A 27,025-nucleotide genomic window follows, 5' to 3' on the forward strand; every position below is an offset into this window, starting at 1 on the left:
AATGATGGGATTATACTTTAATAGACATGCAGTTTATGACGTAATAAAATTTACCATTACAATTATGATAATAAAATTAACTATATTATACTCTGTGGTGGACCCCATTGTCATACTTAACAATACCTTAATAAAAAATGACTAAAGTAAAAGTGAAAGTCAACCAGTAAAATACTACTTGAGTAAAAGTCTAAAAGTATTTGAATTTAAATATAATTAAGTGGTGCAGCAGGTAGCCTAGTGGTTAGAGCGTTGGGCCAGTAACCGAAAGGTTGCTGGATTGAATCCCTGAGCTGACAAGGTTAACATCCGTCGTTCTGCCCCAGAACAAGGCAGTTAACCCATTGTTCCCCGGTAGGCTGTCATTGTAAATAAGAATTTATTCTTAACGGACTTGCCTAGTTACACAAAGGAAAAAAAATTATAATTAAGTATCAAAAGTAAATGTCATTGCTAAAATATACTTAAGTAGTAAAAGTATAAATAATTTCTAATTCCTTATATTAAGCAAACCAGACAACATTTACAAACAAAAGATGTGTGTTTAGTGAGTCCGTCAGATATTTTCGAGAATTGGACCATTTTCCTGTCCTGCTAAACATTCAAAATATAATGAGTACCTTTGGGTGTCAGGGACAATGTATGGGAGTAAAAAGTACCTTATTTTATTTAGGAATGTAGTGGAGTAAAAGTTGTCAAGAAAATAAATAGTAAAGTAAAGTACAGATACACCCAAAAACTACTTAAGAAGTACATGATAGTATTTGTACTTTTACACCACTGGTTACACTAACGTGATGTTAACATCACCTTCAATTAAGGAAGTCACATAAGTATCTAAAGAGCTTTCAGTTTCACTTGTGTAATGCAATCCTGTCTTCTACCCACTGGGGCAGTGGACTTCCCCCTTTTGCTATGACATTCAGGCACTGTCACGCACTACACATCTCCTAGGAAGAGGAAAGCCCACAACCCCTACAACCAGATTAACAATGGAGACCAGCAACCACCAGGAGGAGAATCGGGGAACTTCCTGCTGACACAATTTCCAGAGCAGCACTTCATGTGAGAAGCATGTAGTAAAAACTCTGTGAACCCCTATGACACACATACTACTGTAATAGATTTAAAATCTTGAAAATGTCTCACTCATAAAATGCTCACCTTATTACCATAACACGGAGTCATCATTTCCCACATTGTAAAATGTTTTATGTACAGTACCAGTCAAAAGTTTGGACACCTACTCATGTAAGGGTTTTCATTTATTTGTACTATTTTATAAATTGTAGAATAATGGTGAAGACATCAAACCTATGAAATGACACATTTGCTATCATGTAGTAACCAAAAAAGTGTATAGGTGTATGATATATTTTATATTTGAGATTCTTCAAAGTAGCCACTCTTTGCTTTGACAGCTTTGCACACTCTTGGCATTCTCTCAACCAGCTTCATGAGGTAGTCACCTGGAATGCATTTGAATTAACACGTGTGCCTTGTTAAAAGTTAATTTGTGGAATTTCTTTTCTTCTTAATGCATTTCAGCCAATCAGTTGTTTTGTGACAAGGTAGGTGTGGTTTACAGATGATAGCCCTACTTGGTAAAATACCAAGTCCATATTATGGCAAGAAGAGCTCAAAAAAGCAAAGAGAAACGACAGTCCATCATTACTTTAAGACATGGAGGTCAATCTATCCGGAAAATTACAAGAACTTTTAAAGTTTCTTCAAGTGCAGTCGCAAAAACCCTCAATCACTATGATGAAACTGGCTCTAATGAGGGCCGCCACAGGAAAGGAAGACCCATAGATAAATTCATTAGAGTTACCAGCCTCAGAAATTGCAGCCCAAATAAATGCTTCACAGAGTTCAAGTAACACACACATCTCAACATCAACTGTTCAGAGGAGACTGCATGCGTCACACCTTCATGGTCAAATTGCTGCAAAGAAACCACTACTAAAGGACACCAATAATAAGAAGAGACTTGCTTGGGCCAAGAAACACTAGCATTGGACATTAGACCGGTGGAAATCTGTCCTTTGGTCTGATGAGTCCAAATTTTTGATTTTTGGTTCCAACCACCGTATCTTTGTGAGACGCAGAGTAGGTGAACGGATGATCTCCGCATGTGTGGTTCCCACCGTGAAGCGTGGAGGTGTGAGGATGCTTTGCTGGTGACACTGTCTGTGATTTATTTAGAATTCAAGGCACACTTAACCAGCATGGCTACCACAGCATTCTGCAGCGATACGCCATCCCATCTGGTTTGCGCTTAGTGGGACTATCATTTGTTTTTCAACAGGACAATGACCCAACACACCTCCAGGCTGTGTAAGGGCTATTTGACCAAGAAAGAGAGTGATGAGGGGCCTCCCGGGGGGGCCTCCCGGGTGGCGCAGTGGTCTAGGGCACTGCATTGCAGTGCTAGCTGCGCCACCAGAGTCTCTGGGTTCGCGCCCAGGCTCTGTCGCATCCGGCCGCGACCGGGAGGTCCGTGGGGCGACGCACAATTGGCCTAGCATCGTCCGGGTCAGGGAGGGTTTGGCCGGTAGGGATATCCTTGTCTCATCGCGCTCCAGCGACTCCTGTGGCGGGCCGGGCGCAGTGCGCGCTAACCAAGGGGGCCAGGTGCACGGTGTTTCCTCCGACACATTGGTGCGGCTTGCTTCCGGGTTGGAGGCGCGCTGTGTTAAGAAGCAGTGCGGCTTGGTTGGGTTGTGCTTCGGAGGACGCGTGGCTTTCGACCTTCGTCTCTCCCGAGCCCGTACGGGAGTTGTAGCGATGAGACAAGATAGTAATTACTAGCGATTGGATACCGCGAAAATTGGGGAGAAAAGGGGATAAAAAAAATAAAAATAAAAAGAAGAAGAAAAAATAATAAGAAAAAAAAAGAAAAAAAAGAAAGAGAGTGATTTTCCTGCTGCATCAGATGGCCTCCACAATCACCCAACCTCAACCCAATTGAGATGGTTTGGGATGAATTGGACCGCAGGAAAAGCAGCCAACAAGTGCTCAGCATATGTGGGAACTCCTTCAAGATTGTTGGAAAAGCATTCCAGGTGAAGCTGGTTGAGAGAATGCCAAGAGTGTGCAAAGCGGTCAAAGGCAAAAGGATGGCTACTTTGAAAAATCTAAACTATATTTTGATTTGTTTAACACTTATGGTTACTACATGATTCCATATGTGTTATTTCATCGTCTATGTCTTCACTATTATTCTACAATGTAGAAACTAGTAAAAATAAAGAAAAACCCTTGAATGAGTAGGTGTGTCCAGACTTTTGACTGGTACTGTAGACTGACTGAAATGTATGCTATGCTATGTTTATCAAGTGTAGGCGTGTTTAGTTTCTGGGGTGGAGCATTAGCAGCCAATTGGTTTGGAATTTGCTGTGGTTACAGTAGCCTTTCGATACCTTTGATGTGGTGACCTCTACATTGTAGTTTAGTTCGGCACAGAGCATGTGAACCAATTTTTTTAAACATCAAAATAAATATATTTCCGCGTTTATTTTGTTGCAATGACGTCATTCAGCTTCTGGCTAATGTGCGCCACAAAACAAATAAAGAACTAACAGTTCCTTCTTCCTTGTCATGTATTTTACAGGAGATATCACGTTGTAATTGGCTACGGCCGGGAACCACTGGGGAACTAGGCTAATCTATACCCCCTCAACAATTTAAGGGCTTTCCAAAAACATTCTTTCACTTTCGTTGAATCTGACTCACTTCACGTGCAACTAACGAAGCAATATATTATGGTCCAACGTGAGAAACAAAACCATGAGCATAAGTCAACATTCACAAGCTGAGAATGAATACTTTTCTCATTTTCTTATGCTTGCTCTCTGAAGGTAAATTGTTTTCCATGGCTTCTGACTAGGGGTTGATTCTGCTCATATAAAATAAGATTAGTTAGGTAAACAACATTTCCCACGTTTGACAGGTAATTGATTATTTTGTATGTAGGCTAAACTTGTTTTATTTATTTACCTGTTAACTTGCCTTCTTCCTTTTGTAGCGGTCTCTGTCAACATCGTAGCTAGAGGAGACACCAGGGTTGACTTCAATGCCGACGCATCATATACCTGCACCCATGCAGACCCGACAGGTGTGCTGCAAGTCACCTGGCAGAGGCTGTTCAAAGACGACTCGGTGGAGAATCTGGCCACCTACAGCAAGCGGTTTGGCGCTCAAATCATAGACCCGCACCGAGGCAAGGTGGTTTTCACGGAGGCATCTCTCAACTCGACGTCCATTACCGTGAAGAATGTAACATGGTCGGACGACGCCTGCTATATTTGTTCCTTCAATGTTTACCCGAGTGGATCAAGACGCAAGCAGACTTGTCTTACTGTTCAAGGTATTTAATGCACGGAATAATAACAGTTTTAGGGCGTACCTCTATTGTTCTCTATTCAGTTGAAGTTAAAACATTTTAATGTAAGTGATATTGTAATTCAAAATAATAAGCACAGGTACAAGCACACCTGGTCAACTAATTATCCAGCCCTTGATTAGACCTAGTTGAATCAGGTGTGCTGGTACTGGAATAGAAGTGAAAGTCACTGGGGGTATCCTCTTATGGAGCATTCATAAAGACTTCATAAGTAATACCTTCAGTACATTCGGAAAGTATTCAGACCCCTTGACTTTTTGCACATTTTGTTACATTACAGATTAAAATTGATTTAAAAAAAATTAAGATTTGCAAAAATGTCTAAACATGTTTTTGCTTTGTCATTGTGGGATATTGTGTGTAGATTGAGGAATTGGTATTTATTTAATCAATTTTAGAATAAGTCTGTCACGTAACTGAATGTGGAAAAAGGGAAGCGGTTTGAGTACTTTACGAATGTACTGTAGATGCTTCACTAATACAGTTTTAAGCTAAACCACCAATACAGGTAATATAAAGGTCCTTACATCTGGTGCATTGCCAAATATAGAATAATACTTTAGTCACCCTTTACTGCAGGACATTTGCTAAGGAGTGATATATCTGAATAATACCGTATGGGCCGTGTAAAGGGTTTATTATGGGTTTTATTAGGGAATAGAAACACTATGCTTTAGAACACCAGCTAACTGCAACTATAAATCACCATATTGGCATTGTTACATCACTGGCAGGATTTTATTTTATTTTAATGACCATGAACTCTGCATGCATTAATAAGGGACATTGGCTGGTGTCAAACCATATATGAAAACATGATACATATTTTGAAAGCTCTTCTTAATTGATCTGTCTGGTAAAATAAATAAACTCAATATGATCTAATATTCCCTGTTTCATCTATTCAAAGGTGTATCTGAAGTGAGAGCCACAATGCAAAAAGTCCCCAGCACTGAACCTGACTCAGACATGGAAGTTGTGGTCAGCTGCTCTGCCACAGGTAAACCAGCACCTTGGATCCAATGGAACATTTCTGCAGCAGCACTCATAAAGACACCTAACAACTGGACTGTCATTAACAAAGACCAAACTGTCACAGCCAATAGCAACATCACCCTCCAACTGTTGCCAGGCTCAGGGGGATACGTGGACTGTATCATAAACAATGGGATGAGGACACAGAGACACGAGCGGGTCCTGCTTCCTATTCTCCCTGGAGAGAGTAGAGAGAGGGAGGTTGAAGAGGGTACGTGATGTTGACGTATTATATACTTCTAAACCATACTCTTTTAGCGTGTCAGAATGGTTCAACCTGAAAACAACATTGAGAAAACATCATCCCTAGCTCTATAAACAGCATGCCAAATTCATGATATTAATAATAAACATTTTACATTTGGATACATGAATTTGGCGTTCTATTTAACAGGCTACATCATCCCCAGGGGCATGTTGTGATAGCCTTGTGACCAACATCATCGTGCAATAGCGCGACATTCTGTTTCCTGAAAACAGAAGGCAGCGATTTCAGGCTGGTTCCAAGAGGCTAATGTTGTGATGCTATTAGTGCTGTTAGTAATGTTATCTCACCAGTTGGGTTTAATGTTGACTACCATAGTAAAGCATCACGAGTCACTCCCTTTTAAAATCACACTGTAGTCAAGTGTTGTGTTGAGTTCTGGGTAGTTTCCAGCCCCTCAGGGAAGCTACGTGATGGATGATATGATTGGATAGATGGGACAGAACATGATGTCAACAGGTTATTCAAACTGAATGCATTAAAAAGGAAGGGTGTAAAATTCCTCGTCTTTCTCTTCAGTGTAAATGCTATCTCTCCAAACACATGCTCACTGGAATTTCATGTTTCACCTTCCAGATGACAAGAGGACATCCCCGTGGGCTGTTGCCATTCCAGTATTCCTAATCATTTCCCTTTTAGTCATCTTTGGCTGTGTCGAGCTTCAAAAGAAAAAAGGTGAGTCCGCACAAGATTATCTGTAATATCTTTATTTTAATCGTCTTAGTAAGACAAATGGAATGAATTGAGTCATCAACTCTATATATGGTTCTGGCTTTTATCAGACAAACTGTGAGCAACACATGTCTTGGAGCTCAGGAATGTTTATAGATAACGTCCTTTTAGATTCACTGTAGTACAGTATAGTAACCTTCACATTCTATCTGGCAGGTTGCAGGCAAGCAGCGTTGGCAACCACAGCAGACGAGCAGGACCCTGTTAGGAGCATTGTGTAAACATCTGTCTGTTGTTGCTGACCGTGCTTATATGCACTGTAGCTGACCGCTGTTTTTGTTGAGGACTGGAGCACCTGTTGTTACTGAGCCTGGATGTCGAACCTTGTTGAATCATTCTTACACGGTCATAAATAAGCTAATTAACACATGCATTATACAAGCCATGATATGGTTAATGCTGTTTAGAGGTACTGAAATGTCACTTTTAGGTTTGAGAGATTGATGACCTCTTGTAGGTGAGTGTTGTGATATGAGGTAGGTTACTTGTTGCCTGGCTACCCAAACTCCTTGCTCCGGCCAAACGCCACGCCCAAGGACGTTAGTTTCTTCTTCGCAATGAGTCTGGATTTGAGTACCTCCCCAACATTTCACCGAATGCCAACACATTGAGGGGCCATCTGATTTGTCCAGTAACGATGGGTTGAGTCAGAGCTAGAACACACGTGGGTAAAACAGAGGTTTGAAAATTCATCATTGGCTGTTACTCTGATTGGTTAGAGACAATCCAATTGCTGAAGACATTGTTTTGTACAACGCCCGTCGTGCCCCTCGTCACCACAAACAACTTCAAAAAAAAAAACTAAACATATCCAGACTAAAGTATGTAGTGAAGGACAAAGCAGTGGAATAATTTAGTTTGAGTCGTCAGGCTAGGTTACCTCATCTATTAGGACAGCACCACCTACTGTTTGAATGTACTTTATTATAACATACACCAAGTAGAATAGATTGATCTATTTATTTTCTGTTCTAAATAACCTAGTAATTTATTTTATTTCAACCCACTTCAATATGATTGACCTTGTTGCACTTTTGTTCAAGTTAAGTTTACAGTGTATTGTTATTATAAATCTATGGATCTACAGAGTTTTGTTTTTCTTCATGTTATGTCAGTGTAATGTGTGAATGTATTTAAGCCCTTAGAATGTAATGGTGATAATGTTTGCTCTTTGATTGTTTGTTATATCCTCATGTTTGAGTTCCTATTGTTATTTATTTTGATTATGGATGTTGCTTGTTGTGTTCGATTCCAATTTCCATTTGATTTGACGCTGTTTATACATCAGGCAATTATTCTCGCTTGATCTGTACAATGTTTTCGGTTGTTTAATATTCAAAAACATTCTTTATATGGATTTATGGATTGTGTTACCACCTGTTTGATATAAAACTATTCGCTGTATTTAAAAATAAAAAAAACTGCCAATTGTCTCCTTGTTTACAGTAATATCACAACTTAAAATCAGGGGTAGGTTGTTATAGCTCTGTTTCAGTAACATCACCATTTAAGATCAGGGGTAGGTTGTTATAGCTCCTCCTTGTTTACAGTAATATCACCATTTAAAATCAGGGGTAGGTTGTTATAGCTCCTCCTTGTTTACAGTACCATACCATACCATCACCATATCAGGGGTAGGTTCTTATAGCTCTGCGCCAGGCTCACTTGGCTATGTGTGTGTAATATTTCAGCTCCTATCTGTTTTATTACCTGAGAAGAGCTCCTTTAAACTTCACAACTAAAACTGGTAAAACAGTGGTTCTGACATTGGCTTACACACTATGGAAGAAAAACATAAAAAATATATGAATTAAATCTCACCAGCTGAGTTTACTTTTAGCCTGGTGTATGGGGAGGGGCCATATGTGATTCAACCTCATGTTGGTTGGACACAGAGGGAAATTAAAATTCCCTTTCTATAAGAGAACTCACATTTTCACCAGGTCTTCTGCACACTACAACTACCTGTTTATTATACTAATAGTCTAGTCATTTCTAAAAGGTGAGGTAATTAGTTTTATGCATGATATACTGCATTTGTCAGAATTATTTTCAGAATGTACACAATATTGCTGATACTATTGCTTTTCTTTATGAAATATAGTGCTTTTTACAGCAGTTCAAACCTGTATTTCACTACATACATTATTTTATTTATATAGGTATAGGCTATATACAGTGGGGCAAAAAAGTATTTAGTCAGCCACCAATTGTGCAAGTTCTCCCACTTAAAAAGATGAGGGAGTCCTGTAATTTTCATCATAGGTAGACTTCAACTATGACCGACAAAATTAGGGGGAAAAATCCAGAAAATCACATTGTAGGATTTTTTATGAATTTATTTGCAAATTAGGGTGGAAAATAAGTATTTGGTCAATAACAAAAGTTTATCTCAATACTTTGTTATATACCCTTTGTTGGCAATGACAGAGGTCAAACGTTTTCTGTAAGTCTTCACAAGTTTTTCACACACTGTTGCTGGTATTTTGGCCCATTCCTTCATGCAGATCTCCTCTAGAGCAGTGATGTTTTGGGGCTGTTGCTGGGCAACACGGACTTTCAACTCCCTCCAAAGATTTTCTATGGGGTTGAGATCTGGAGACTGGCTAGGCCACTCCAGGACCTTGAAATGCTTCTTACGAAGCCACTCCTTCGTTACCTGGACGGTGTGTTTGGGATCATTGTCATGCTGAAAGACCCAGCCACGTTTCATCTTCAATGCCCTTGCTGATGGAAGGAGGTTTTCACTCAAAATCTAACGATACATGGCCCCATTCATTCTTTCCTTTACACGGATCAGTCGTCCTGGTCCCTTTGCAGAAAAACAGCCCCAAAGCATGATGTTTCCACCCCCATGCTTCACAGTAGGTATGGTGTTCTTTGGATGCAACTCAGCATTCTTTGTCCTCCAAACATGACGAGTTGAGTTTTTACCAAAAAGTTCTATTTTGGTTTCATCTGACCATATGACATTCTCCCAATCGTCTTCTGGATCATCCAATTGCTCTCTAGCAAACTTCAGACGGACCTGGACATGTACTGGCTTAAGCAGGGGGACACGTCTGGCACTGCAGGATTTGAGTCCCTGGCGGCGTAGTGTGTTACTGATGGTAGGCTTTGTTACTTTGGTCCCAGCTCTCTGCAGGTCATTCACTAGGTCCCCCCGTGTGATTCTGGGATTTTTGCTCACCGTTCTTGTGATCATTTTGACCCCACGGGGTGAGATCTTGCGTGGAGCCCCAGATCGAGGGAGATTATCAGTGGTCTTGTATGTCTTCCATTTCCTAATAATTGCTCCCACAGTTGATTTCTTCAAACCAAGCTGCTTACCTATTGCAGATTGAGTCTTCCCAGCCTGGTGCAGGTCTACAATTTTGTTTCTGGTGTCCTTTGACAGCTCTTTGGTCTTGGCCATAGTGGAGTTTGGAGTGTGACTGTTTGAGGTTGTGGACAGATGTCTTTTATACTGATAACAAGTTCAAACAGGTGCCATTAATACAGGTAACAAGTGGAGGACAGAGGAGCCTCTTAAAGAAGAAGTTACAGTTCTGTGAGAGCCAGAAATCTTGCTTGTTTGTAGGTGACCAAATACTTATTTTCCACCATAATTTGCAAATAAATTCATTAAAAATCCTACAATGTGATTTTCTGGATTTTTTTTTCTCATTTTGTCTGTCATAGTTGAAGTGTACCTATGATGAAAATTACAGGCCTCTCATCTTTTTAAGTGGGAGAACTTGCACAATTGGTGGCTGACTAAATACTTTTTTGCCCCACTGTATACAGTTGAATTCGGAAGTTTACATACACTTAGGTTGGAGTCATTAACTCGTTTTTCAACTGCTCCACAAATTTCTTGTGAACAAACTATATTTTTGGCAAGTCGGTTAGGACATCTACTTTGTGCATGACACAAGTAATTTTTCCAACAATTGTTTACAGACAGATTATTTCACTGTATCACAATTCCAGTGGGTCAGAAGTTTACATACACTAAGTTGACTGTGCCTTTAAACAGCTTGGAAAATTCCAGAAAATGATGTCATGGCTTTAGAAGCTTCTGATAGGCTAATTGACATAATTTGAGTCAATTGGAGGTGTACCTGTGGATGTATTTCAAGGCCTAACTTCAAACTCAGTGCCTCTTTGCTTGACATCATTGGAAAATCAAAAAAAATCAGCCAAGACCTCAGAAAACAAATTGAAGACCTCCACAAGTCTGGTTCATCCTTGGGAGCAATTTCCAAATGCCTGAAGGCACCACGTTCATCTGTACAAACAATAGTACGCAATTATAAATACGCCGTGTCATAACGCTCAGGAAGGAGACGCATTCTGTCTCCTAGAGATGAACGTACTTTGGTGTGAAAAGTGCAAATCAATCCCAGAACAATAGCAAAGGACCTTGTGAAGATGCTGAAGGAAACAGGTACAAAACATAACCTGAAAGGCCGCTCAGCAAGGAAGAAGCCACTGCTCCAAAACCGTCATAAAAAAGCCAGACTAAGGTTTGCAGCTGCACATTGGGACAAAGATCGTACTTTTTGGAGAAATGTCCTCTGGTCTGATGAAACAAAAGTAGAAATGTTTGGCCTAAATGACCATCATTATGTTTGGAGGAAAAAGAGGGATGCTCGCAAGCCGAAGAACACCATCCCAACCATGAAGCACGGGGGTGGCAGCATCATGTTGTGGGGGTGCTTTGCTGCAGGAGGGACTGGTGCACTTCCCAAAACAGATGGCATCATGAGGTAGGAAAATAATGTGGATATATTGAAGCAACATCTCAAGACATCAGTCAGGAAGCTAAAGCTTGGTCGCAAATGGTCTTCCAAATGGACAATGACCCCAAGCATACTTCCAAAGGACAGCAAAGTCAAGGTATTGGAGTGGCCATCGCAAAGCCCTGACCTCAACCCCATAGAAAATGTGTGGACAGAACTGAAAAAGCATCTGCGAGCAAGGAGGCCTACAAACCTGACTCAGTTACACCAGCTCTGTCAGGAGGAATGGGCCAGAATTCACCCAACTTATGGAAGCTTGTGGAAGGCTACCGAAAACGTTTGACCCAAGTTAAACAATTTAAAGGCAATGCTACCAAATACTAATTGAGTGTATGTAAACTTCTGACCCACTGGGAATGTGACAAAATGTATGAAATATGAAATAAATAATTCTCTACTATTATTCTGACATTTCACATTCTTAAAAAAAGTGGTGATCCTAACTGACCTAAGACAGGGAATTTTTACTAGGATTAAATTTCAGGAATTCTGAAAAATTTAGTTTAAATGTATTTGGCTAAGGTGTATGTAAACTTCCGACTTCAACTGTACCTATAGTCCACGTGTCAAACTCATTCCACGGAGGGCCGAGTGTCTGCAGGATTTCGCTCCACCCTCGCACTAGATTTATGAATTACGGTCACTAATTAGTAAGGAACTCACCTCATTTGGTTGTCTAGGTCTTAATTGAAAGGAAAAAACAAAAACCTGCAGACACTCAGCCCTCCATGCAATGAGCTTGACACCCCTGCTATAGGCTAAATTAAAGGTAAATTATGAATGTAATGTAGTGAAATGTATGTGTAGTGAAAGTCACTGTATAGTGTACAATGATTTAGTCAGAGAACAAACTAAGAGGATTGATCTATAGCCATAGCTCCTTATATTCTCTGATGTCCACACATTCTGTAGTTGATGTTACTTTAATAATTCACCACATGAACCCATACTGGTGTCAGTTACTTACCCATACTGCTGTCAGTTACTAACCCATACTGCTGTCAGTTACTTACCCATACTGCTGTCAGTTACTAACCCATTCTGCAGTCAGTTACTAACCCATACTGCTGTCAGTTACTAACCCATACTGCTGTCAGTTACTAACCCATTCTGCTGTCAGTTACTAACCCATACTGCTGTCAGTTACTAACCCATACTGCTGTCAGTTACTAACCCATACTGCAGTCAGGTACTAACCCATACTGCAGTCAGTTACTAACCCATACTGCTGTCAGTTACTAACCCATACTGCTGTCAGTTACTAACCCATACTGCTGTCAGTTACTAACCCATACTGCTGTCAGTTACTAACCCATACTGCTGTCAGTTACTAACCCATACTGCTGTCAGTTACTAACCCATACTGCTGTCAGTTACTAACCCATACAGCTGTCAGTTACTAACCCATACTGCAGTCAGTTACTAACCCATACTGCTGTCAGTTACTAACCCATACTGCTGTCAGTTACTAACCCATACTGCTGTCAGTTACTAACCCATACTGCTGTGAGTTACTAACCCATACTGCAGTCAGTTACTAACCCATACTGCTGTCAGTTACTAACCCATACTGCTGTCAGTTACTAACCCATACTGATGTCAGTTACTAACCCATACTGCAGTCAGTTACTAACCCATACTGCAGTCAGTTACTAACCCATACTGCAGTCAGTTACTAACCCATACTGCTGTCAGTTTAAAAGCCCCTTCATTCATAACTTCCTCCTACTGTACCGAGACTAGATTATAGACTAGTTCTCTACTCGCCCTTCTGAGTACTACATCACAATACTATACTCTATACTGCAGGAATCTCCAACCCTGTTCCTGGAGAGCTACCGTGCTATAGGTTTTCAATCCAACTCTAATCTAGCACACATGATTTTAATAATTAGCTGGTTGTGAGTTGATTTATGTTAGATACAACTGGAGTTGGAGTATAAACCTGCAGAAGTGTATCACTCCAGGAACAGGGTTAGAGTATAAACCTACAGGAGGGTATCTCTCCAGGAACAGGGTTGGAGTATAAACCTACAAGAGGGTATCTCTTCAGGAACAGGGTTGGAGTATAAACCTACAGGAGGGTATCTCTCCAGGAACAGGGTTGGAGTATAAACCTACAGGAGGGTATCTCTCCAGGAACAGGGTTGGAGTATAAACCTACAGGAGGGTATCTCTCTAGAAACAGGGTTGGAGTATAAACCTACAGGAGGTTATCTCTCCAGGAACAGGGTTTGAGAGCCCTGTTATATTGCATCCTAAAGATTGATAGAATTGTGTGTCTACTTTGGACCAGCAGTCAACCCACCGTTTCAGAGGAATGTGGAGTTTGAAGACGAGGGACTGCAGAACTGCTCTATCGTCAACAGAGGAGTGTCAAGAGGAGACGAGTCCTGCTACAAGTGTCTGTTTAACACCTATCCAGATGGACCTATCAGTGGCAGGACCTGCCTCCATATTAATGGTAAAATCTTACTGCATAATGTAATGAGTAGGTGTTGACAGGAACAATGATCATCAATGAACCTCAATGTCATTTATTTGATTTCCCACATCGATAAATCCACGAGAATTGAGAATTTCAATAAGCATTTTTCTATGGATGGCCATGCTTTCCACCTGGCTACCCCTACCCCGGTTAACAGCCCTGCATCCCCCACAGCAACTTGCCAAAACCTCCCCCATTTCTCCTTTACCCAAATCCAGATAGCTGATGTTCTGAAAGAGTTGCAAAATCTGGACCCCTACAAATCAGCTGGGCTAGACAATCTGGATCCTCTGTTTCTATAATTGTCCGCCGCAATTGTTGCAACCCCTACTACTAGCCAGTTCAACCTCTCTTTCGTATCGTCTGAGATCCCCAAAGATTGGAACGCTGCCGCGGTCATCCCCCTCTTCAAAGGGGGTGACACTCTAGACCCAAACTGTTACAGACCTATATCTATTCTACCCTACCTTTCTAAGGTCTTTGAAGGCCAAGTTAACAAACAGATCACCGACCATTTCGAATCCCAACGTACCTTCTCCGCTATACAATCTGGTTTTCGAGCTGGTCATGGGTGCACCTCAACCACGCTCAAGGTCCTAAACGATATCATAATCGCCATCGATAAAAGACAATACTGTGCAGCCGTATTCATTGACCTGGCCAAGGCTTGACTCTGTCAATCACCACATTCTTATCGGCAGACTCAACAGCCTTGGTTTCTCAAATGACTGCCTCGCCTGGTTCACCAACTACTTCTCAGACAGAGTTCAGTGTGTCAAATCGGAGGGCCTGTTGTCCGGACCTCTGTCAGTCTCTATGGGGGTGCCACAGGGTTCAATTCTCGGGCTGACTCTTTTCTCTGTATACATCAATGATGTCGCTCTTGCTGCTGGTGATTCTCTGATCAACCTCTACGCAGACGACACCATTCTGTATACTTCTGGCCCTTCTTTGGACACTGTGCTAACAAACCTCCAGACGAGCTTCAATGCCATACAACTCTCCTTCCGTGGCCTCCAACTGCTCTTAAATGCAAGTAAAACTAAATGCATGCTCTTCAACCGATCACTGCCCGCACATGCCCGCTCATCCAGCATCACTAATCTGGGTAGTTCTGACTTAGAATATGTGGACAATTACAAATACCTAGGTGTCTGGTTAGACTGTAAAGTCTTCTTCCAGACTAACATTAAGCATCTCCAATCCAAAATTAAATCTAGAATCGGTTTCCTATTTCACAACAAAGCCTCCTTCACTCATGCTGCCAAACATAACCTCGTAAAACTGACAATCCTACCGATCCTCGACTTCAGCGATGTAATTTACAAAATAGCCTCCAACACTCTAGTCAGCAAATTGGATGCAGTCTATCACAGTGCCATCTGTTTTGTCACCAAAGCCCCATATACTACCCACCACTGCGACCTGTATGCTCTCGTTGGCTGGCCCTCGCTTTATATCCGTCGTCAAACCCACTGGCTCCAGGTCATCTTTTAGTCTTTGCTAGGTAAAGCCCCACCTTATCTCAGCACACTGGTCACCATAGCAGCACCTACCCGTAGCACACGCTCCAGCAGGTATATCTCACTGGTCACCCCCAAAGCCTATTCTTCGTTTGGCCGCCTTTCCTTCCAGTTCTCTGCTGCCAATGACTGGAACAAATTGCTAAAATCACTGAAGATTTAGTGAGGGAGACTCATATCGCCCTCACTAACTTTAAGCATCAGCTGCCAGAGCAGCTCACAGATCATTGCACCTGTACATAGCCAATCTGTAAATGGCCCATCCAACTACCTCATCCCCATATTGTTATTTTTTTTCTTCTACTTGCACGTTCATCTTCTGCACAACTATCACTCCAGTGTTTAATTACTAAATTGTAATTATTTCGCCACTACAGCCTATTTATTGCCTTACCTCCCTAATCTTACCTCATTTGCACACACAGTATATTGATATTTTTCTATTGTGTTATGGACTGTACGTTTGTTTATTCCATGTGTAACTCTGTGTTGTTGTTTGTGTCGCACTGATTTGCTTTATCTTGGCCAGGTCGCAGTTGTAAATGAGAACTTGTTCTCAACTGGTCTACCTGGTTAAATAAAGGTGAAATAAAATAAAAATTATATACCTGCTTTATGACTCATGTGCTGTTCACTGTGAACTGTGTCTGTTGTTGTCCTATAGAGCTGTATGGACCCTCACTCCTCATCACACAAACCAACAACAGTCACACCGCTCTGTCCTGTTCTGCTACTGGACGACCTGTTCCTATAGTAACCTGGGACCACATAATGATAGAACATTCCACCACGGTCGATGTCACCCACCCCAATGAACTGTCACAACTACTGCAACAGTGTCCTGTCTACCTTACAAAGACACCAAGGTTAAGTGTGTGGTGCCTTCTGGTGGTGCCACTAAGGAGGTTTCTATGGTGATTTCAGTTAGTGATTAAGTCTTATTGGCTGGTGAAAGATGCCATGGTTTGTCAATACATACATGTTAATTGGCATGATAGGTCTAGGTTAATCTCAAATCTCCAATATCTGGATCAGCGGAAACTCAGGGATTGTTTTAATGCCAAGTCATAGTCAAACTATTTACTTACTGTAATAGTGCCAAGTCATAGTCAACCTATTTACTTACTGTAATAGTGCCAAGTCATAGTCAAACTATTTACTTACTGTAATAGTGCCAAGTCATAGTCAACCTATTTACTTACTGTAATAGTGCCAAGTCATAGTCAAACTATTTACTTACTGTAATAGTGCCAAGTCATAGTCAACCTATTTACTTACTGTAATAGTGCCAAGTCATAGTCAACTATTTTCTTATTTTAAGAGTGCCACGTCAGTTAAATAAATGTGTCTGTCTGTCTGTCTGTCTGTCTGTCTGTCTGTCTGTCTGTCTGTCTGTCTGTCTGTCTGTCTGTCTGTCTGTCTGCCTGCCTGTCTGTCTGTCTGTACAGAAGTTAGGCTTCTTAAGTTTAGGATTCTTCCACAAACTGGTTTTATACAAAATAGACAAACTCAAGATAACATTAGAATAACTCTCTATCATCAACAATATAACATATATCACTCGTTGGTCTATCCTGAGTGGTGCAGCGTTCTAAGGCACTCCATCGCAGTGCTAGAGACGTCACTACAGACACCCTGGTTCGAATCCAGGATGTATCACAAGTCGCTGTGATTGGGAGTCCCATTGGGCAGCGCACAATTGGCCCAGCGTCGTCCGGGTTTGGCCGGTGTAGGCCGTCATTGTAAATAAGAATTTGTTTTTAACTGACTTGCCTGGTTAAAAAATGTTTAAAAATACAAATATAGACTTACAGTAGAAAAGAAGAGCTCCATTTTGGTTTAGTCTGACCACCCATCCACATTGCTCTGGCCAAATGCCACGCCTACTTTCTTCTCCACAATTAGTCTGGATTTGCTTTCCTCCCCAACCTCTTCTACAATCTACAATTTTTACTTCAACGACGAATCAAAGAGGATCATTCAAACTCTGTATTGTGAACCTCTTGCTAATGTAGTAAATTGACAATTATGGGATAAGATAAACCTAGAAATGGCCATGAGACAAAGTTGACTCCTATATCCTTGCTACCATTTGCATTATCTAACCACTAGCTCAATCCATGTTTTCCAAGTTACTTTGAGTGTGTGAGGGTGTAAGAGTAAAATAAAATCTTCTAAACATTTAGGATTATTTCTGAGGGCAAAAGGGGATGCAACTCAATATTAGGAAGGTGTTCCTAATGTTTTATACACTCGGTGTATTGTCTTTGGTGACGTGCTGCAGCTCAGCTGTGATATTTGTAACTTCTGACTGTTCTACACCACACGATACTACTAGTCAGCTGCTTATTAAAACCTTGAATATTAGAATCAGGTGTGGTAGAACTGGGCCGGAGCAAAAACCTGCACCACCATGTGGAGACCCCTGATTTATATTTAATAAAATTCCTATGTCTGATGAATGTATGTTTGGCTGTAAATTGTGTCTTTGTGATAACTCACTTTTGTTTACATGTATTTAGTGCTACGCCTGTCTTCAGTAAACTTTCAAGTACAAGGTTTATGTTGATGATTTGTGTATTTTACAGAAGCTTGCTCAATTGTCTTGTTAAAAGATATTAGGGAACATTTTTCCAGTTTATCACACATTGGTTTAAATGGGTTTCTGGTTGTTCACTTCCCTCTGGAAAATCAGCTGTTAGTATTTCACAGTAACATTGAATAAATACTAATAACTACCTTATTTCTATTGCCTTTTTAACATTTTTACTACAGATAGATGACACACATTACTAACGGCTTCACACATAACTACAAGTTTGGTAAACGTTCCTACATAATAGTACAGCTACACTTTAGGGTTGAATGGCGGGAAACCGGTAACAGAGATTTACCGGGATTACCGCCCAAAACCGCTCCCTTTTACCTGGATAAATAACTGCGAGAAACCGGTAAATTAATAAACTATGTATATGAACAGTATTCCGTGAAATGGAACTGTTAAATGATATGTGATGTTTAAATCTGGATTCTCTATGACCCCTGCTTGATGAATCATCAGACATACGTATCATGGAAACTTTTTTTCTAGTGACAGGTAGGCCTACATTTACTGCAGCATTGCCTATCCTACAGTAATATAAAGACCAAATGTGTGTCTAATTTACTCATCTCCTTCTGGCTTTCGGGAGTCACCTTGTTTTAAATTTTTTTTAATTGCAACTGCAGATTTATAAAACAGCCTATTACTTGAATATTATTGCTTTAAATCAGTGCACGCGTGAGCACTCTGTCTCTCTCTCCGTCAACTCCATTCAAATTGCATCCAAAATAGATAATCCTGTTCTAGATTGACATATAGCCCTATATATTGATGTCCTAGGCTACCTAAGTCAGGTAATACATTCAATGCAGCATTAGCCTGATATTTAGCTAATTGATTATGGATTATGCATAATAGGCTCCTAATTTATAGCTTCTGTCGCTTGTGTATTATGCAAGCAGCTGTGCTCCGTTGGCCTCTCCTTAAAAAGCGATCCGTAGCTCTTGGAGTCCTATGCAAGAAAAGCTAGACTATAAATCTTCTTAGGGCTAGGGGGCAGTTCCCTGAATTTCCGCCTGACTGACGTGCCCAAAGTAAACTGCCTGTTACTCAGGCCCAGAAGCCAGGATATGCATATAATTGGTAGCATTGGATATAAAACACTCTGAAGTTTCTAAAACTTAAAATAATGTCTGAGACTATAACAGAATTAATATGGCAGGCAAAAATCCGACCAAATGTGATTTTTTTCAGCTCCCAGGCTCTTATATATATATATGTCCGTCACCCAAATTGCAATTCCTATGGCACTCGATGTCAACAGTCTTTATTCAAGGTTTCAGGCTTCTTTTTTGAAAAACGAACAAGTATTTGGAGTTTTTGTTAGGAGAGCACCTGAACCAAATCAGTCTCCTTTGGCGCGCTTATGAATTTTCCTTTCCAATTGAACATAGTACTTTCCGTGTGAAATATCATAGTTTATTTACATTTAGACTACCTGTGGATTATATAGAAACGTTGCTTGACTTATTTGGACTAATTTTCCCTGTAGCTTTTGGACTTCTTTGTCTGCATGTTGAACTAGTGGATTACTGAAATCAATGGCGCCAACTAAACAGACTTTTAAGGATATAAAGAAGGATTTTATCAAACAAAACGACCATTCATGTTGTGGCTGGGACCATTGGGATTGCAAACAGAGGAAGATCTTCAAAGGTAAGTGATTTATTTAATCGTTATTTGTCATTTTGTGAAGCCTGTGCTGGTTGAAAAATATGTTGACGTGGGGCGTTGTCCGCAGATAATCGCATGGTATGCTTTCGCCGTGAAGCCTTTTTGAAATCTGACAACGCAGTTGGATTAACAAACAGTTAAGCTTTTAAATGATATGAGACACTTGCATGTTCATGAATGTTTAATATTACAAATATTTATTTGAATTTGCGCGCCCTGCAATGTCACCGGATGTTGTCCGCAGGTGTCCCGGTAGCGGGAAACTAGCCCTAAATAACAGCTTGCTGGACATTAGTTTTTTTATTTCTTATAGCAAGACTATTCGAATACGGATGCAAGTTCTTTTTTGCTGAATTTCTGCTGTTAGATACAGCAGAAAAGCGAACGCGTGATGGCAGTACCCTATGGCAGTTATTTATTCAAACCCATAACCATTCAATCTTCCTGAAAAGAAGTGAAAGCCTTCTTCTGCATCTAATTCTAGTCCTATATTATTCAAGGATGTCATTAGAATGATGACGATATGGACAACGGAACTTATTTAATTTAACTGTTGAAAGGAGGAAAGAATGAAGCAACAATAGAGAAAGAGAGGAGGTAGGCTAATAACATTAAAAGGAAATATTTTACATTTTTAACCTTTATTTAACTAGGCAAGACAGTTAAGAACAAATTGTTATTTACCATGACGGCCTATCCCGGCCAACGCTGGGCCAATTGTGTGCCGCCCCATGGGACTCCCAATCACAGCCGGATGTGATACAGCCTGGATTCAGGGATACTGTTGGGGATACCAGCAGGGTATCTGTACTAGGGGCAGAGTTGTCAGAGGAAACAGTCTCTGGGTCTGACACAGTCTGAGACTGGAAGGAGGGAGCGCTCTGGGCTCCATTGGCAGGAACTGGCTTGTCCTCTAGAGCAGGACCAGGTAGTAGCTCTATGACAGCGTAAAGGGCTCTGGCTCTGGCGGAGACTCCCCAACCGGACCAGGCAGGGACCTCCAGACGAGGGGAAACTGAGTCTTAGGGTCAGGAGACAGATCTGCAATAATGGCTCTATATAATACTGGACTCTTACATTTTTTCTGGATTTGGGGACTATGAAAAAAACCCTGGTGGCATGTCTGGTGGGGTAAGCGTGTGTATCAGAGCTGTGTGTAAGTTGACTATGCAAACAATTTTGAATTTTCAACACATAAATGTTTCTTATAAAACATTGAATGTTAGCTAGAGACTGGTATTCAGGCTAGTCCATTTTCCCCTTGACACATGAATATCTTACATGTCTTTCTCACACACACTTGGTTGTGCATGCTGGCTACACATGTATAATATACAGTACTTACAAATCAAATCTGCTTGCTGTGTAGAGCAGAGTTCAAACGCCACCCTTATCTTTGATTTCACACTCAATTTGCTGGGCCAGTCAAACGGCTGTAGGGAGAGACTTACTTCACAGCTACATCTTTGAGCAAGCAATGGTAATGACACACACAAGGGAAAAACCTTCATATATGTTAAGTTAATCTCACCGTTAGATTCACTTAGCTATGATGATACATAATGTTATTACCTCCAACCTTGTAATGGTGTTTTCCTGATACTGTTCTGTGTTTACTTTCACTTTCACTGGAGGAGGAGCTGTAGAGACTAGCAACTGTCCTTACCTCTGTGGGAGGAGCTCACAACACAAAGCCACATTCAAAATTGGCCAACAAGGTTGCAGAACAGAGCTTGTTATTTTTTAAACTATCCAATGTACTAAGTTACCATGCCTCACTTGAAAACGGTTCCAAGCTTCAAATAGTGCTTTGCCACACATCATCCAGAGGTCCATCACCTAGCTTCACCAAGCCACACATTGCTGCCATGGCTCATGTTAACGGTTACCTTTCTATTCTGCTGCTATTCCTTCCTGAGGGTGAGTTACATCAGTTTTCATATGAAATACTTGATAAGTCTGTAGGTCTTAAATGTAAGTTATACAGTATAATACATTTCAGAGTTGCGTTTCGTTATGAGATGTAGATAACTACACTAAATATATAGGTGCATTATGCATCAGTTGTAACTGCAGATAGTCCTTAAAGGAATACATTTAATTCAAAGAAAATTATTATATTTTGAAAATGATTTGAAGCTACGGTGTCTTTTTACTGGTGAATAACCAGTCCAGTCACCATCAGTATACAAACATCAGCATCTTCCTGTTCTATAATGTAAAAATGCAACTTAGAAAAGTCCATGTAGCTTAAATATCCAAATTGCCTGGACATTTGAATTGGGAGATTTTTGAGCTGACATTGAATACTCAGCTTGAAATACATGTGTCTTATTAACATATTTCCCAATGTGCCTCTCTGCAAGATGTATTTTACTTTATTTTTGTACATTTACTTGCCAGGGACTAGTTTACAATTTAAATATATATTTCAGTAGCTGCCATATGATGCATTACATCAGCTATAGCAAAAAAGTGAATTTGTTGTCAGGACAGAAAAAAACACTGTCCAGTCAATTAATTGGATAATAACTGAAACTGGAAAGAAGTCAATGGGGACTGTATGTACAACATTAACATACGTGTCTCAAACTTATATATAACAGCCTACAAATGATTTTATTAGGATCTCTTTTAGCCCTCCAAGGGCAAGTCTTCGAAGAGTCCTTTGAAATGTACAAACATACAGAATGGGAATTTAAATGATTGATACAATACTGTATATACATTTAAATGTATTTATGCAGTTGTTTAATCCCTTCACAGTGTTCACTGCAGGTTGCTAAAATGTAGCGCTGTATTAGATGTGTGTACTAAACAGCCTGTAACTGTCTTCATGAAGGGCTCGCTCAGCTGGTGAGAACACAGCAGGTTGTCACAGCAACCCTGGGAGAGGACGCTCACTTCAGCTGCAGGCTCATGAAACCCAAAGATGTGCTTCAAGTCACCTGGCAGAAAGTGACATCAGGGGCGACTGAAAATGTGGCCACCTACAACAAACGATTTGGACCAGTAGTCAACCCACCTTTTCAGAGGAACGTGGAGTTTGAAGATGAGGGACTGCAGAACTGCTCTATTGTCATCAGAGGAGTGTCAAGAGGAGACGAGTCCTGCTACAAGTGTCTGTTTAACGCCTATCCAGATGGAGCTATCAGTGGCAGGACCTGCCTCCATATTAATGGTAAAATATGATCACTGTAAGGAGGGTATAATTCACTCTAAAATCAAAATTGTATAATGTGGATTCACCTTAACATCAGACTACTTTTGGGCTTCTTGAGTGATGCAGCGGTCTAAGGCACTGGCTGGCCGGGATGTTCTAGTCCCATCGCGCTCTAGCGACTCCTGTGGCGGGCCAGGTACATGTACGCTGACATGGTCACCAGTTGTACAGTGTTTCCTCTGACACTTTGGTGCGGCTGGCTTCTGGGTCAAGCGAGCAGTGGTGTCAAGTAGCAGTGTGGCTTGGCAGGGTCGTGTTTCAGAGGACGCATGGCTCTTGACCTTCACCTCTTCTGTATCCGTACGGGAGTTGCAGCGATGGGACAAGACTGTAACTACCAATTTGATATCACGAAAATTGGGGAGAAAAATGGGTAAAAAAATAAATAAAATACATTAGACTACTTTTGAGGTCTTAAAATAATGTCTTATATCCCTTTAAAACAGGAACAATGGCCTCCAAATGCCTTCAATCCATTGTTCTACCTTGACCTGTGTGTAAATGATTAACCCAGGAACAATTCCCTCAAATCATCATGCATCCATTTGACCTTGATGTACATGAAAACATTATAGTATTGACATTCACTGTGACCTGTGTCTGTTGTTGTCCTATAGAGCTGTATGGACCCTCACTCGTCATCACACAAACCAACAACAGTCACACCACTCTGTCCTGTTCTGCTACGGGACGACCTGCTCCTACAGTAACCTGGGACCACATAGAAAACATCAGTCTAGACAAATCCACCATGGCTGATGTCACCCATTCCAATGAAACAATCACTGTCACCATAACTGCCATGGTGGCATCGTCCAATCTACCTGACGAAGACACCAGGGTTAGATGTGTAGCATCATCCGGCGGTGCCATCAAAGACTTTTCCATGGTGATTCCAACTAGGGATCAAGCTTCATTTGCAGGTGAGAAATGGTTAGTGTTAATACCAGCATAATATATTGACATGATCAGGAGCATGATGTCATGATGAATTACTGCCTGTGTTCATGATGAAGTACTTCCTGTGTTCACAAGGAATTACTTCCTGTGTTCATGATGAAGTACTGCCTGTGTTCATGATGAAGTACTGTCTGTGTTCATGATGAAGTACTGTCTGTGTTCATGATGAAGTACTTCCTGTGTATTTCTGTTCTAGGTCAATCTCAGGTCTCTGATGATGACAGGATCAGTGGTAAGTGGTTGTTATTCTAATAATGACAGGTCATAATCAACCTATCGACTGGCTCTTTTACTATTCAACTTTCAGGTGTAGTGCAGAGCCATATTTACATGTATGAGGCTTTGGTGTAGTGTACCTGGGAAGTTGACCTCTGTCTTCTTCTGCCATCTCTCTTATTCACAGGTGCAGTGATTGGTGCAGTGATGGGTTCAGTGATGGGTTCAATGTGTCTCATTGCTGTATTCTGTGTAATATGGCTGCAAAAGAGGAGAAAATATACCTCTTCCAGGTAGATAAAAACTATTACCTTGAAACTGAACAGTTACTCTGAACTGAATGTGATTTGACTGCCAGTTGTTTACCAGTTGATCTCTAATCTGATCTAGAAAACCCCCAGTTCCTGACCCTGAAATCAGCAGGACTCCCTTAAAGACACCACCAACATCCAAACAGTAAGATGCTCATTCTAGAGAACATTTAAGGGATTATGATGGATACCTATTTGAAGGAAAACATGAAACATTATAATTAAAATTTCAGAGAATGTGCTTTACAGGTTAAAACACATTCTTCATGATTAAATAATTATAATGAAAGAATAATGAATCAGATGATGTGGTTCTTGTCAGTACAGTGTTTATTTTGATTTATTTCAGTGTCACACCAACCTCCAGTCCATCACAAATGTGAGTATCTCTTCCACATTTTTAACAGCTTAACAGATAAATAATAATTATATATTTTTAAACAATACCTTTTGTTTTTTTCAGGTCACAGGTCACAGGTCACAACAGCTCAACAATCAAGCGTAGGACGACTAAGAAGTAGGTTTACTTTCATAGTCTCTTAATGTTTCTGTAATCTCTCTCCTTGATCAAGAAACTTGGGAATGAAACTTGTAAATGTATTTCTGTGGTGTATGTTTCTTGCCGCTACATTGTCTGTTTTGATCTCTTTCACACCAAGCTCCAGTCCGTCACAAATGTGACTATTTTTACAACTTTATTTGATTATCCCGATAGAAAGCGTGAAACAGACAATATTGAGAATGATACAAAAGCTTTTAGTATAAATTACAATATCCCCAAAATTCAAACATTACTCAAAAATGTACTTTTTGTGGTTCAGGATAGACTATCTTAGCTCCTCAGCCAAGTGTATGATGCAACAAGCACAGATGTTGTAGAGAATTAGGTTTAAGTTCTCTTGTTTTTTGGGGTGGGGTTTTTATACCGTATTCTCTCATTGAACAAGAAGCTCTGGAATGATGTTTTGAGGTGGTAGTCATGGTGACTGCATACATGCAAATGAGTTGCATTTGTTGCATTGCTGCATTGTTGTTATGTTACTCATGTCACTAATATAGGATACTCCATTCAGTCGATATTTAAATTACCTTCTTTTATACAGAATATCTCCTGAGAAACCAGATGACCTGCAATGTAGAAGGTGAGCTGAAATAATCATAAATAATTACAAAGATGCAGTCAGAAGTATATATTTTTTAAATAAATATCTTTGCCATTTTGTTGTATCTATCTTAGGAAACTTTTAGAGGGTGAAGAGAACTGAGTGACCACCATGCTGCCTCACACACATCTGTGTGGTTCAGAGACCATTTCTATCCATAGGCATTGTGGGTACTGAATAGTGGACTGAATGGCTGACACACATAGGCCTGCTGGTTATTGTACATGTAAATACAGTATGTAAGTATATTTTGTAGTTGGTTAATGATGAAACATGATAAATCCACACTAGACTTGTTTGTGGTTTTATTCTTCACTTTTTTATAAATCAAGTGTTGTGATAATATAGTCTACACAATGTCATAATGTAGACTACTTTCATGGTGTGTGTGTTTTTGTGTGTGTATTGTTTTCTTTCTTCACTTTTTATAAATCAAATGCTGTAATATTCTCAAATGTTGTGATGTCCTTTGTTGTATGTTTGTTTTCTACTTTTCTTAATAAAATATTTATTAAACAATACTGTAATGTATGTTGTGACATCGCTTGTTAAACAATGTGTCATAAATCTGCTGCTGGCAATGCTTCAAGAGTGAATTGTCTGATTCTTCTGCCACTCAAGAGACCAACCAAAAATACAAACAATTGCCACTAGAGGTCGCGTAAATGTAATTTTAGAGAGGTTGTTGAGAAATGGGATTGATACTAGTTTTGCAGCGCTCATGCAACTGCGCGCCACCAATGGTACGCTTGATCCACAGTTGACGTGACTGACTCTGACGTCTCTCATAAAGAGGCAGAACGCATCACACCCGGTCTCTTCAGTTTAAGGACTTTTGAAACATGGATTTGATAGTCAGTGTACCAGATTGTTTTACACCATACAGAGGACATACGTAATTCTCACTAACTCCCTGCACTGCTCAATGGTTAAGTAGTTGTTAGAGCAGAGTTAATTTGTTATAGGTCCCAGTTAAAATAAAACGTTGTGTTATGTTTGATATTTAATAAGGCTAAAAACGTTCATAATAACATTGTCGATATTGAATTATTTTCTAAAGGTGATACAAACCTATAGAGTTAGCCTATAGACCCTACATTTATAATAATCAATGTATTTGGGGGGGGGGGGGATTGTATAGCCTACTTAGAGAGCAATAGTAATGGTGTATTTTTGTAGGCACTAACTCTGTCATTGTTCATTGGGCAAAGACTATGGGGAAAATGTATGGCCTTTTTGTAAGGTTTTTTGATAAAGGCTGAAAATAAGGTCTGTGGTAACACTGGCTTAGAAGATCTGTTACGTGTTGTACTATGAGATCATCTTCATCACATAACATAATCTTTTGTGATTTTTGAAGCATTTACGTAAATATAATAAAAACAACACATGAAGGCTTCATAATTCATTAAGGTCATGTTGACTGACTGGTATATACATAAAGGCTTCATGAATCAAAAAGCAGCCATTTGTAAATGTAGCACTTGGAGATGTGTGAATCTCCTCAGCAGTACTGAGCAGGTCATTGGGGGTAAGCAGTACTCACTAAGGAAGCGGCGCGACATCCTTTACACTGGTGCGTAATGACTCGGATCAACAGTTGTGCTCAGCTCAACACTGAGGGGCTGTTGAGGAAGTTTGAGG

At 40.3% G+C, this 27,025-nt stretch overlaps 3 protein-coding genes and 1 long non-coding RNA gene across 6 annotated transcripts in view; 3 read left to right on the forward strand and 1 right to left on the reverse strand.

Moving 5' to 3' along the window:
- LOC139532696 (OX-2 membrane glycoprotein-like) overlaps positions 1 to 16,566 on the forward strand; it is a 36,418-nt gene extending 19,852 nt beyond the window's left edge. Inside the window, exons 3-4 of one of the 2 annotated variants that reach the window (XM_071330636.1) lie at positions 13,521 to 13,685; positions 15,897 to 16,566. In XM_071330636.1, the coding sequence (XP_071186737.1) occupies positions 13,521 to 13,685; positions 15,897 to 16,150 (419 nt within the window). In that variant the 3' untranslated portion in view covers positions 16,151 to 16,566. Of the gene's footprint in view, positions 1 to 13,517; positions 13,686 to 15,896 lie in introns of both variants that reach the window. The other variant, XM_071330635.1, reaches the window with a different exon arrangement.
- Positions 3,626 to 7,870, forward strand: LOC139532693 (OX-2 membrane glycoprotein-like). Its single transcript, XM_071330632.1, has 5 exons — positions 3,626 to 3,860; positions 4,028 to 4,369; positions 5,316 to 5,651; positions 6,282 to 6,380; positions 6,594 to 7,870. Exons 1-5 carry the CDS (start codon positions 3,821 to 3,823, stop codon positions 6,656 to 6,658), a joined length of 882 nt encoding a protein of 293 aa, XP_071186733.1. The 5' UTR covers positions 3,626 to 3,820; the 3' UTR covers positions 6,659 to 7,870.
- LOC139532702 (uncharacterized) lies at positions 6,397 to 21,261 on the reverse strand. Its single transcript, XR_011666636.1, has 2 exons — positions 20,854 to 21,261; positions 6,397 to 7,090 (listed from the first exon to the last, which is right to left on the reverse strand). It is a non-coding gene; the product is annotated as an uncharacterized lncRNA (long non-coding RNA).
- A 1-nt stretch (position 21,262) lies between these two features.
- LOC139532692 (OX-2 membrane glycoprotein-like) lies at positions 21,263 to 25,977 on the forward strand. 2 transcript variants are annotated; one of them, XM_071330630.1, is made up of 10 exons: positions 21,268 to 21,428; positions 22,351 to 22,689; positions 23,349 to 23,654; positions 23,888 to 23,923; positions 24,095 to 24,200; positions 24,298 to 24,363; positions 24,568 to 24,597; positions 24,682 to 24,735; positions 25,322 to 25,360; positions 25,456 to 25,977. In XM_071330630.1, the coding sequence occupies exons 1-10, from the start codon at positions 21,377 to 21,379 to the stop codon at positions 25,481 to 25,483; spliced, it is 1,056 nt and encodes a 351-aa protein (XP_071186731.1). In that variant the 5' UTR covers positions 21,268 to 21,376; the 3' UTR covers positions 25,484 to 25,977. The 2 variants fall into 2 exon arrangements, with proteins under 2 accessions (XP_071186732.1, XP_071186731.1); XM_071330631.1 differs by lacking the exon at positions 23,888 to 23,923 and having other exon boundaries at positions 21,263 to 21,428.
- Positions 25,978 to 27,025: the final 1,048 nt, after the last annotated feature.

This window comes from Salvelinus alpinus, chromosome 10, assembly GCF_045679555.1.
Source record: "Salvelinus alpinus chromosome 10, SLU_Salpinus.1, whole genome shotgun sequence".
Lineage (NCBI taxonomy): Eukaryota > Metazoa > Chordata > Actinopteri > Salmoniformes > Salmonidae > Salvelinus > Salvelinus alpinus.

What these genes read in the sequence shown, in the direction of transcription:
- LOC139532693 (XM_071330632.1), top strand. Translation starts at nt 3,821, where the DNA reads ATGAATACTTTTCTCATTTTCTTATGCTTGCTCTCTGAAG. An exon ending in AGAGAGGGAGGTTGAAGAGG is followed by an intron (nt 5,652 to 6,281) that starts GTACGTGATGTT and finishes TTCACCTTCCAG; the next exon opens with ATGACAAGAGGACATCCCCG. An exon ending in CGAGCTTCAAAAGAAAAAAG is followed by an intron (nt 6,381 to 6,593) that starts GTGAGTCCGCAC and finishes TCTATCTGGCAG; the next exon opens with GTTGCAGGCAAGCAGCGTTG.
- LOC139532692 (XM_071330630.1), top strand. Translation starts at nt 21,377, where the DNA reads ATGGCTCATGTTAACGGTTACCTTTCTATTCTGCTGCTATTCCTTCCT. An exon ending in GGATCAAGCTTCATTTGCAG is followed by an intron (nt 23,655 to 23,887) that starts GTGAGAAATGGT and finishes TTTCTGTTCTAG; the next exon opens with GTCAATCTCAGGTCTCTGAT. An exon ending in AAGCGTAGGACGACTAAGAA is followed by an intron (nt 24,736 to 25,321) that starts GTAGGTTTACTT and finishes TCTTTTATACAG; the next exon opens with AATATCTCCTGAGAAACCAG.